General features: G+C 41.7%; 1 protein-coding gene across 2 annotated transcripts in view; it reads left to right on the forward strand.

The window, feature by feature from the left end:
• Positions 1 to 12,859, forward strand: part of Smim14 (small integral membrane protein 14) — a 51,638-nt gene that overhangs the window by 21,329 nt on the left and 17,450 nt on the right. For both annotated transcript variants that reach the window (XM_070012474.1, XM_070012473.1), the window contains exons 2-3: positions 765 to 874; positions 10,602 to 10,650. In XM_070012474.1, coding sequence (XP_069868575.1) covers positions 800 to 874; positions 10,602 to 10,650 — 124 coding nt within the window. In that variant the 5' untranslated portion in view covers positions 765 to 799. The remainder of the gene's footprint in view (positions 1 to 764; positions 875 to 10,601; positions 10,651 to 12,859) is intronic.

Here is a 12,859-nt window from a genome sequence, read left to right on the forward strand (position 1 = left end):
GTTTGATTACAGGAACTAAACAGGTGCTAGGTGACAGTGGTTCACATCTATTATAATCCTACCTACCCAGAAGGCTGAGTTGTAAGGATCATAGTTTGAAGTTAGGCCAGGTAGATAAATCTGAGACTCATCTCTAACTAGCAAAAAGCTGGAAATGGAGGTGTGGCCCAAGTGGTAGAGCACCAGCCTTCAGCAAACTAAACTAAACAAGATTGCCCTGTGTTTAAGTCCCAGTACTAGCACACACAAAGTATTTAAAGTGAATAGTTTGTAGCATCATAGGCAGGGTATCCAAAAAATCTGCTGTTAGAGAAAATTGGACTGATGAATAGCCAGTCAGTTTTATAGATTTGTAATTTTGTGATTTTTAATTAATATAGAATTAATAGTAAATTTTGTACATATAGGGTCTGGGAAGATGGCTCAGTGGTAGAGTGCGTGCCTTGCATGCCTGAGACCCTGGGTTCGATTCCTCAGCACCACATAAGCAAAAAGAAAAAAGCTAGAAGTGGTGCTGTGGCTCAAGTGGTAGAGCGCTAGCTTTGAGCTGAAGAGCTGAGGGACAGCGCCCAGGCCCAGAGTTCAGGCCCCACGACCGGACCCCCCCCAAAAAAAAAATTTGTACATATAGATCAAAGTTTAGTAAAACCAGCAGATATAAACTGTGTTTAATAAGACCATTATGATACCATATAATACATAATTTTTATAGCTGAAAAGAGTACCTAAATATTTGACTTAAACTATTTTTTCCTTCCTTCTAGATTTAAACAGTCAAGTAAAATCAAGCTGGGTAATCATGGCAGAAGGTGGATTCGATCCCTGTGAATGTGTTTGCTCTCATGAACATGCAATGAGAAGGCTGATCAATCTGGTGAGATGACTAGCACAGTCCTATTTAGAACTGATCTGTATTACATCTATCTGTTCTGTTTTTGTTGTTGTTTTTGGGTCGGTTGTGGGGCTTTAACTCTGGGCTTGGGCGCTGTCCCTGCGCTCTTCAGAAGAGCTCAAGGAGTGCACTTTACCGCTTGAACCACAATACCACTTCTAGTTTTCTAGGTGGGGGGGTTATTGGAGATAAGAGTCTCACGGACTTTCCTACCTGGACTGGCTTTGAACCTCGATCCTGAGATCTCAGCCTCCTGAGTAGCTAGGATTATAGGCATGAGCCACTGGTGCCCGGCTTCTGTTCTGTTTTTGTGAGAATGTTTGCTATTGGAAAGATTAAAGTAGTCACCAAACAGTGTTGTGTAATTGAGTTCCACAGTGGATTAAGACATAATGATAAAAATGTTTGCCACCAATTTTCTGGTTAGAGATGAGAATATATTACTCTCTTGGTTTATGTGTATTTATGTTGATGAATTTTTCATAACAGATAGATACAATATTTCCAAGTAAAAGTAAATTATTGGGCTGGGAATGTGGCTTAGTGATAGAGTGCTTGCCTAACATTCATGAAGTCCTAGGTTTGATTCCTCAGTGCCACATAACAAGAAAAAGCCGGAAGTGACACTGTGGCTCAAGTGGTAGAGTATTAGCCTTGAGCACAGAGAGGCTCAGGGCTAGGGGTTTGATGGTTATGAGACAGGTGCTTCATTACTTCAGTTATATTTCTAGCCTCCTCCATCTTTTGCTTTTAGTGTACTTTTTGCTTTTAGCTTTTGCTTTAGCTGGCCTCAGACTGAGTTCTGTTGGATTATAGATGGGAGCCATCATTCCTGACACTGAGACTTCTGAGTCTTTAATTTGCCAAAAAATTTTTTTGTATTAATGGACTATAAGCATCTCATCTGGTGGACTCACGATCAGAGTCTTTTTTTTTTTTTTTTTAAGCTTTGAGCACAGAGAGGCCCAGGGACAGGGACCTAGCCCTGAGTTCAAGCCCCAGGATGGGCAATTATATAAATAATAAAAAAGTTAATTTTTTTATTGAGATTAGGTGCTTACATAAATTTTATAATTTCACAGTATTGTGGAACAGTGATATTTAAAGTCACAAACACATTTCAACTTTCACAAGGCAGATATTATCATTATCATGGTCTATAAAGTTTGTGAATTCTATGGGCTTTGACAATACAATTATTTCTTCCACATTAGGTGATAATAAATGTAAATTGTTTGACAGGTAGATTTTTGATCAGCATATTTGAATCATCTCATTGACTCACTTATAGTAGGATTTGAATTAGAAGGTTTTTTTCAGACTTTGTTGATAAGTTCAAATGTGAGGTGGTTTTTATTATCCTGTATACTTTGTATTACAGGAGAAATTTGAAATTATTACCAATACTTCTTTTTTGTAGTGCTGGGATCAACCCCATGGCTTCCTCCATGCTAAGCACACCTTACAGGCCCTCAAATTTATGTTTGTGGGACACCAGTGGCTCATATCTGTAATCTTAGCTACTCAGGAAGCTCATATCTGAGGATACAGGTTTAAAGTCAGCCCAAAGAGGGAAATCTGTGAGATTCCTATCTAATTAACTACCAAAAAACTGGAAGTAAAGTGTAGCTTGGGTGATAGAGCACTAGCTTTGAGCAGAAAAAGCTAAGGGACAGTATCCAGACCCTGAGTTTAAACCCTAGTTTGTACTGGCACAAAAACAAAAAAATTAACACACAGAAGCCACCACACATGTTCTTAGAAAATGGTCTCTCTCTCTCTCTCTCTCTTTTTTTGTCCAGTTCTGGGGCTCAAATGGTAGAGTGTTCGCCTTGAGCTGAAGAGCTCAGGGAGAGCGCCCAGGCCCAGAGTTCAAGCCCCATGACTGACAAAAAAAAAAAGTCTCACGGCCTTTCCTATCTGGACTGGCTTTGAACCATGAATCTTAGCCTCCTGAGTAGATAGGATTACAGGCATGAGCCACAAGCGCTTGGCAGAATACATATTTAGAAAAATACACGAGTGCATTACTCCAGGTACCATAATACTGGGCTTTGATTTTATATTACAGACCCGCAGTAATGAAAACAGTGTGATACTGGCACAAGCACAAACCCAAAGACCAGTGGAAGAGAAAACCCAGAGACAAATACACACAGCTACAGTCATCTTAATTTTTTATTTTTTTGCTAGTTCTGAGGCTTGAACTCAGGTCCTGGGCACTATCCCTGAGCTTCTTTTGCTCAAGGCTAATCCTCTACCATATCACTTACAGCCTTTTCTGTTTATGTGTTACTGAGGAATCAAACCCAGGGCTTTCATGCGTGCTAGGCAGGCATTCTACCACTAAGCCACATTCCCAAAAAATAGTATTATAATTTAGCTGTGATATATATTTCTAGGGGTGTAGTTCTAATTTAGGATTACTGTTTGTTTTTTGTCTTATTATTATATTTAAAAATATCAAAAAGGCTGAGCACTGTTAGCTTACAACTGTAGCCCTTGCTACTCAAGAGACTGAGATCTGAGGATTGTGATTTGAAGCTAGCCCAGGCAGGAAAGTCTGTGAGATTTTTTTTTTTTTTTTTGGTCTGTCATGGGGCTTGAACTCTGGGCCTGGGCGCTGTCTCTGCACTCTTCAGCCCAAGGCAAGCGCTCTACCGCTTGAGCCACAGTGCCACTTCCAGTTTTCTAGTGGTTTTATTGGAGATAAGAGTCTCACAGACTTTCCTGCCCAGGCTGGCTCTGAACCGCAATCCTCAGATCTCAGCCTCCTGAGTAGCTAGGATTACAGGTGGGAGCCACTGGTACCCAGCATCTGAGATTTTTACCTCCAATTAACCACCAGAAAACAGGAAGTGGTGCTGTGGTTCAAAATGAGCAAAAATGCTAAGGGATAGCACTCCGGCCCTGAGTTCAAGACCCATGACTGACAAAATAAAATAACATCATGCATTTTTCTACTGTGTGTTTGTATGTATGTGGGTGTTGATCCTGGGGTTGGAACTCTGGGCTTGGGCCCTGTCCCTGAGCTTTTGTTCTCAAGACTAGCACTCTACACTTGAGTGACAGCTCCACTTCTGGCTTTTTGGTGGTTAGTTGGAGATACTAGTCCCAAGGACTTTTCTGCCCACACTGGCTTTGAACTGAGATCCTCAGCCTCCTGAGTAGCTAAGATTATAGGTGAGAGCCACTAGCACACAGCTTTTCAATTTCTTTCCTTTTTTCTTTTTCTTTTCTTTTTTGTTTTCTTTCTTTCTTTCTTTCTTTTCTTTCTTTCTTTCTTCCTCTCTCTCTCTTTCTCTCTCTCTCTCTCTCTTTCTTTTTTTCTTGTTGGTCATGGTGCTTGAACTCTGGGCCTGGGCGGTCCCTCAGCTCTTCAGCTCAAGGCTAGCACTCTACCACTTGAGCCACAGCACCCAATTCTGGCTTTTTATGTTTATGTGGTGCTAAGGAATCGAACCCAGGGCCTCAAGAACTCTACTACTGAGCCACCTTCCCAACCCATCCAATTTCTTTTACTGCCTCAGTATGGCATACATAAGTATTAGGATAAACAATATAAATTTGTTTTTCCATTCATTTTATTGCCTGTTTGCCATATGACATGTAAATTTAATGACTGTTTTATGATAGGAGTGCTTTAAGTTGAACATTGCAACTGATAGCATTCAAGTTCAAGGTTGATAGACTGCAATGCAAAGGTTGTCCATTTTGAGGTGCTCATGACAAAGCTTTACTCCCTCTTGGCATGTTTCTTTCCTGTGGTGTAATTCTATCATTGAGTTGTACTACAAGTATTGGATTATTCTTTTTATTTTTTTGGGGAGGGGGGAAGGCCTGGGAAAGAGAGAGAGCTGGGAAAGAGCATATTGGATTATTCTTAATGCAGTTGTTTTTTGCTAGGTGCACGTATGCTTCTCTTTGTGTCTGGAATATTTAGCACCATTTGAAAAATGGAGATGTTGTCTCAAATGATGAACATTTTTCTTTCCTAATTTAATTCTTTAAGGTTTTAATTGCCTAAAAGGACTCAAAAAGGTACATAAGAACAGATATGCAGTGAGTTCCTTTCAGGCTGACAACATGGCTCGAGTGTTAGAACTCTTGCTTAACATATGCAAGGATCTGGGTTCAATCCTCCATACCTCAAAAGCAAACAAAACTACTCTCAGATTTCTTTGTCATATTATAGTCCATGTAATTCTGCTTTATTTAAGTATGAGAACCTGCCCAGTGATAAATATGAAAATTTAGAGATATAGTCATGAAACACTGCTTTATTCAGAAAGATACCACTACTAAACTACAGTCTAATAAATGAACCATTCTTTTGTTTTTTAGCTTGTCTAGTGTTTTGTAGAAAAAGAAGATGGAAAAATCACATATTTCCTTAAAACTACTTTGCTGGTTTGTAACCATGAAAACAACTTGGAGAGAAGACCTTTTCTTTAAAAGAAATTATTTTCGGGCTGGAATGTAGCTCAGTGGCAAAGCACTTGCCTAGCAAGTGCAATGTCCTGGGTTTGATCCCCAGTACCAAAAAAGAAAAGACAAAAAAAATTATTTTAAGGAATTGTACAAAGGGGTTTCAATCCCCCAAGTCAGGTTTTCAGTACAATGAATATCTTGATCAGTGCCATTCCTATTGTTTTCCCCCCGCCTTTCCCAATTCTATAGTTACACAGTTCAACTTTTTTTTTTTTTGTCTTTTCTTTTTTTTTTTGGTACTGGGGATCGAACCCAGGACGTTGCACTTGCTAGGCAAGCGCTTTGCCACTGAGCTACATCCCAGCCCACACAGTTCAACTTTTATGTAATGTGCACTTTACAATGACCATATTTGCACACTCTTCTCCATTTGTGTGCTCCCTTCTCCTTAGTCCCCCCCCCCCATGCCTGACTAAACGTATTTTGGCTTCTTGGTATTCATTTTGTTAAATGGTTGGTTAGTTCTATTTCTATTAAAATCATCTGCAGAATTATTCTTGTTTTGCTCTTCTTCTCTCTTATACTACTTTGTTGTCTTACTACTATTCTCTTTTTTTTTTTTTTGTCCATCGTGGGGCCTGAACTCTGGGCCTGGGCACTGTCCCTCAGCTCTTCATCTCAAGGCTAGTGCTCTACCACTAGGACCACAGCACTACTTCCAACTTTTTTCTCCTTATGTGGTGCTGAGGAATCGAACCCAGGGCCTCATGCATGCGAGGCAAGCACTGCCACTGAACCACCTTCCCAAACCCTACTATTCTCTTTGACTGTTTCCTGATAAGTTTTTTCATAAGTTTTTTCATTGATAAACATTCCAGTGGCCAAGATGAAGTACAGAAACAAGAATAGATTTTTTTACTGTAAACTTGAATTGCTCTTGTGTTTTTTTCTCTTCTTATTGTAACCTTGGCTAAAATTTCCTTGTAGCCTTCTATATGTTCTTGCTAGGTTTGTTTTAAATTTTGTGAAAACATTTATTATGTAAATTGTAAATTAATATGTTCTTTAAAAAAGAACAATATAAGCTGGGTGCTGGTGGCACCCAGTAATCCTAGCTGTAATCCTAGCTACTCAGGAGGTTGAGATCAAAGCCAGCCCAGGCAGGAAAGTATGTGAGACTTTTTATCTCCAAAATAAAAAACACTAGAAAACTGAAGTGGCACTGTGGCTCAAGCAGTAGAGCACTCTCCTTGAGCAGAAGAGCTCAGGGACAGCGCTCAGGCCCAGAGTTCAAGCCCCACAACTGACAGAGAGAGAGAGAGAGAGAGAGAGAGAGAGAGAGAGAGAGAGAGAGAGAGAGAACAATATATTATCTGAGACCATGGCTCAAATGCTAGTATTTGCCATGCATATATACAAAGCCATAGGTTCACCCTCCAGTACAAGGTAAAAAGGAGAAAAAATACATTAAGAATAAGACAGAAGGGGCTGGGAAAGTGGCTCAGTGGTAGAGTGCTTGCCTTGCATGCATGAGACCCTGGGTTCGATTCCTCAGCACCACATAAGCAAAAAGAAAAAAAGCCAGCAGTGGCGCTGTGGCTCAAGTGGTAGAGCACTAGCCTTGAGTTGAAGAGCTGAGGGACAGTGCCCAGACCTAGAGTTCAGGCCCCACAACCGGACCCCCCCCCAAAAAAAAAAAGCCAGTGACTCAATGCCTGTAATCCTAGCTACTCAGGAGGATGAGATCTGAGGATTATAGTTCAGATCCAGCTCAGGCAGGGAAGTCACTGGGACTCGTCTCCAACTAATCACCAAAAAGCCTGTAGTGGAGCTGTCGCTCAAGCGGTAGAGTGCTAGCCTTGAGCATGAGTTTAGGGACAGTGCCTGGACCCTGAGTTCAAACACCAAGACCTACATTTGTGCAATCAGCCTTGTCCCCTCCCCCCCACAAAATAAGACTAGGCTGGTGCTGGTCGTTCACCTCTGTAATCCTGTTTATTTCAGTGGCTGAAATCTAGAGGATTGCTATTTGAGGCCAGCCTGGATGGGAAAAATACCTGAGAGACTCCATCTCCAAAATAACCAGCAAAACCATCAGTTCCATATCAGACTGGATGACGTCTGCTCAAAGCCTTGAGATTACCAAAGTCTTACAGTTAGGCCATCTTGGAACTTTGCATTGTTGCAGGGACAGCTCAAGCAACTTGAGTATTTTTGTTTTCATTTCACTGTAGTAAAACAGAGTCATTTTTCATATTGTTACAGTTTTTTAATTTGTCTTCTGTCAAGCTAAGGATAAACTCAAGGCCTCTCAAGCTGCAGATATGCTCCACCACTGAGTTCTACTCTTAACCTTGCACTTCCTTTTTTTTTTTTTTTTGATACTGGTCCTAGGGGTTGAACTCAGGGCCTAGGCACTGCCCCTAAGGTTCTTTTGCTTAAGGCTAGCACTTTGCCATTTGAGCTACAGCTCCATATCTGGCTTTCTGGTCATTTATTGAACATAAGAGTCTTCCAGGGATGGCTTCAAACTGCAGTCCTCAGATCTCAAGTTTCATGCGTAGCTGGAATTACAGGCATGAGCCACCAGTGATCAGCCTACACTTTAATACAATTTGGGTTTGTAGCTCAATGGTAGACCACTTGCCCAGTATGTACAGGGCTCTAGATTCCATTCTCAACACTACAGAAAAAAATGCACAGAATATGTGAATATGTAGATTTAGGAAAGCTTGATGTAATATATAGATATGAAAGTGTTCGCATCTCCTTTTTCTATTGCCCTCTCCTCGCCCTTATCATTTTACTGCTATTTTTGTATGTATTCTTAGAATTTACATTAGGTTTATAGACCTTAAGTGTGTAGCTGTAAGTCATGACTGTGACCCCCTTTTTTTCCCTTTTCTGTGACCTCTTTAATAGTTATAAACTTCATGAAATACTTGGTTTAATAAAATAATTATAATAAGCCAGGCGCCATTGGCTCATGATTGTAATCCTATTTACTCATGAGACTGAGATTTGAGGATCGTGGTTCAAAGCCAGCCCAGGCAAGAAAGTCAGTGAGACTTTTCAATTAATCACAGAAAAAGCCAGAAGTGGTACTGTGGCTCAAGTGGTAGAGCACTAACCTTGAACAAAAAGGAGCCTACTGCCAGCAAAAATAATAATTACTATTATACTAAAATTCAGAAGGCATTTTGTAGAGTTGGGGAAAGTATATGGAAAAAGCCCAAAGTAGTTGATGTAATTCCATGTCACTTAGCAAAGGTAGCCCATTCTGTTAGTGTTACAACATTTCAAATGTTTTTAAAAAAGGATTAGCCCCAGCTGGACGTAAGTGGCTTACTCCCATAATCCAAGCTACTCATGAGGTTGATCTGAGGATCTCTGTTCGAAGCCAGCAACAAGAATAAAGTCTGTGAAACTCATATTTCCAATAAAATCAGCAAAAGCTTGAAGTGGCTCTGTGGTTCAAATGATAGAGCACTAGCTGTGAGCACAAAAAAGCTCAGGAATAGCACCCAGGCCCTGAGTTCAAGCCCCAGGAATGGCACCAGTGGCTCATGCCTGTAATCCTAGCTACTCTGGAAGCTGAGAGCTAAGGATCTTGGTTCAAAGTGAACCTGTGCAGACAAACCCTGAAACTTGGATCTCTTTATCAACCAGCAAAAGGCTGGAAGTGGAGGTATGACTCAAGTGTTAGAACTCTAGCCTTGAGAGAAAAAGTTAAGCTCAAGAACTAAGTTAAAACTCCAGTTCCAGCACCCCCCACAAAAAAAATATTTTTTTTTCTTTTTGTGAGGGACATGGGTCTTGAACTCAGGGTCTGAGTGCTGGCTTTTTCTAGCTCAAGGCTAGTGCCCTACCACTTGATCTACCCAGCTTCACTTCCAGCTTTTTGTGATTAGTAATTGTAGATTTGAGTCTCAGGTGGGGCTTTCCTGCCTGAATTGGCTTTGAACTGCATTCTTCAGGTCTCAGCCATCTGAGTAGCTAGGATTACAGGCATGAGCCACTAGTGCCCAGCTTTAAAAAATGCCCTTTGAAAGGTATTTAAACTTGGCTTTAACCTGATTATTTGCAGCCATGAAGCTTAAATAGTTTTTATTGTAGGAAAATCTTTTGTGGTGCTAGTCATTAAGAATAAAATATGACCAGAAGTCTTAGGTTCTAGCTAATGACCTATTGGAAGTACTGAATTAGAGTAATGTATTTATGCAGAGAAACTCAAATGTGCTACATTTGTATTTTGCCAACTAGGAATATTTCCCTCTTGAGCTGGGTATGGTAGCAGATACAACCTAGATATAATCCTAGTTATTTGGACTGTGAAGATTGGAAGGATTGTGGTTCAGCACTTCCCAGAAAGTACATGAGACCCCAATGCCACTAATTAAAAAAAATCTGGGCCAGGTACCGGTGGCTCATGCCTGTAATCCTAGCTACTCAGGAGGCTGAGAGCTGAGGATTGTGGTTCAAAGCCAGCCTGGGCAGGAAAGGCCGCAAGACTTTTATCTCCAATAAACCACCAGAAAACCGGAAGTGTCGTTGTAGCTCAAGTGGTAGAACACTAACCTTGAGCTGAAGAGCTGAGAGACAGTGTCCAGGCCCAGAGTTCAAGCCCCATGACGAACAAAAAAAAAAAAAAAATCTGAGTATAGTGATATGTGTTTGTAATCCACCTTTGTGGGAAGTGTAAACAGGAAGATCAGGGCCAGGCTTGCCCAGGTTTAAATACAACACACTGTTGTGAAAAAGCAAAAAGGATGGAAAGCATGGCTCTGCTTGGGTTCATATCCCAGTACCACAGGAGGAGGGGTAGGGGAGAGGAAGGAAAGGAAAGAAATGAGAAAGTGGGGGCTGGGAAGGTGGCTCAGTGGTAGAGTGCTTGCCTTCCATGCATGAGGCCCTGGGTTCGATTCCTCAGCACCACATAAGCAGAAAAAGCCGGAACTGGTGCTGTGGTTCAAGTGGTAAGGCACTACCCTTGAGCTGAAGAGCTGAGGGAGAGCATTAAGGTCCAGAGTTCAGGCTCCACAACCGGCAAAAAAAAAAAAAAAAAAAAAAAAAGGTCTCATGGACTTTCCGGTCTAGGCAGGCTTTGAACTGCAATCCTCAGATCTCAGCCTCTGTGAACCATCAGCACCTGTCCTCCCATTTTTATGAAAATGGAGTTCGAACTTAGGGCACCATGCAATTGTTAAAATCTTTGTAATAATTAGTTTACTTCTGGTTAAATCCAAAGCTAACTTTATCTTTTTTTCTTTCACTTCAGTTACGGCAATCCCAGTCCTACTGCACAGACACAGAATGTCTTCAGGAATGTAAGTACCAAGGGGAAGGAAAAATTGGGGAGTACCTGGAGCATGTAGAGGAGGATCACAAAGGCCAGGCCATCCTGGGCTATATATCAAGAGCCTGTTTTGGGCTGGAAGTATTGTTCAACTGGTTAAATGCCTACCTAGCAACTATGAGGCCTTGAGTTCAAACCTCAGTACTGTCCAACGAATGAATAAATTAATGAATAAGTTAATAAGAAGAGAGGGAAAAACTTCCAAAGAATTAAAAGATGACCATCCAGGCCCTGGTGGTCAGACTCTTCTCTCCAATTGACCACGAGAAAACTGGAAGTGGAGCTGTGATTCAAAGTTGTAGAGTGCTAACCTTGAGCAAAAAAAAAACCTCAGGGACAGCACCCAGGCCCTGAGTTCATGCCTGATGACTGACAAAAAAAATAAATAAAAGATGACCAGTGTTCAGACTGTTCCTCCAAGACCTTTTATCTCAAGCAGCCAGATCTGGAGATTGCTGTTCAAAGCCAGCCCCCAGGCAGGAAAGTTCATGAGACTCTTCTCTCTAATAAAATACTCAAAAAAGGCTGCAAGTGGCATATGGCTCAAGTGGTAGAGCATTAGCCTTGCACCCAAGAAGCTCAGGGACAGCACCTAAGCCCTCAGTTCAAACCACAGGACCAGCCAAAACAACAAATAAAAAAACCTGTACTGTCACAGAAAAACAAAATCAAGTGTAACTAAGCCTGAAGGCTGAGAACAGGTTGAAGGCCTGCCTGGGAAAAAATTTGAAAGACCCTGTCTCCACTGAGGAAAGCTGAATATAGTAGCCTTTGATTCTATTGACTCAGCAAGGTTAGCCTGAGCAGAAAGTGAAACTTTTTTTTTTTTTTTTGGTCAGTCATGGGGCCTGAACTCTGGGCCTGAGTGCTGTTCCTCAGCTCTTCAGCTCAAGTCTAACTCTCTACCATTTGAGTCACAGTGCCACTTCCAGCTTTTTCTGCTTATGTAGTGCTGAGGAATTGAACCCAGGGCCTCATGCATGCAAGGCAAGCACTCTACCACTGAGCCACCTTCCCAGCCCAGAAAGTGAAACTCTTAGGAGTGAAAAACAGGGCTGAAGGCTGGATGCTGGTGTTTCATGCCTGTAATCCTAGCTAGCTTCTCAGAAGGCTGAGATCTGAGGATGGTGGTTTAAAGCCAGCCTGAGCAGGAAAGTCCATGAAATTCCCAATTAACCACCAGAAAACCTGAAATGGCTCTGTGGCGTAAGTGGTAGAGCGCAATCACCTTGAGCTGAAGAGGTCAGGGTCAGCGCCCTAGAGTTCAAGCCCCATGACCTTCTCCCCCCCCCCCCCCCCGCCAAAAAAAAAAGAAAGAAAAAAAAAAACCAAAAAAGCAGGGCTCAAGGTATGCCTCATCTGTTTTGAGCCAGCCTAACAAGAGTTCAAACTGCAGTACCATCCAAAGAACTAGGTGAACATTGAAAGAATTGTTGTCAGACACAGGACTTAAACTCAGGTCCTGTCCCTGTACTCTTTTGCTCATGGCTAGTGCTCCACTACTTTAAGCACAGTGCCACTTCCAATTTTCTGGTGATTAATTGTAGATAAAAGTCTCAGGGATTTTCCTGCTTGTGTGGCTTTGAACCATGATCCTCAGATCTCAGCCTCCTAGGATTACAGGCATAAGCCACCAGCGCCCAGCTTACAATTGCATATGTATATGTGTATGAGTATGTGTGTTGGTCCTGGGCCTTGAACTTAGGGCCTAGGCACTGTCCTTGAGCTTTGGGGCTCAAGGATAGCACTCTATGGCCTATCTATCTATCTATCTATCTATCCATCTATCTATCTATCTAAGGTGTATTATGGAGGATGGTTGGTTTACAGATTTCCCTGGTGCTATTTCTAGGCTAAGAAGAGGCTGGAGTTTTCTCTAGTGGAGAATTTATATCCTGTCCTTAGGCACGCAAGTGTGTATGTGTGTTCATGGGGGTGAAGTATACAGGAAGTTTGTTTTGTTTTTGTTTTCCTCCTTCCTTTTTTTCCCTCCCCACTTTTTCTCTCTCCTCTTCCCCTTCCATCACCTCTCCTTCCATTCTTCCTTTCCCTGCTTCTCTCTTTTATACTGGGGTTGAACTCAGGGCATTGAACTTGCTCATACTTTCCGTCCTTTTTTGCTTTAAATAGCTTCTTTTTCTTTCATGAGGATAGCATATATTGAGATGCCCCAACCCATG

This window comes from Dipodomys merriami, unplaced genomic scaffold (genome assembly GCF_024711535.1).
Source record: "Dipodomys merriami isolate MVZ:Mamm:240054 unplaced genomic scaffold, mDipMer1.0.p SCAF_9, whole genome shotgun sequence".
NCBI classification, from domain to species: Eukaryota; Metazoa; Chordata; class Mammalia; order Rodentia; family Heteromyidae; genus Dipodomys; species Dipodomys merriami.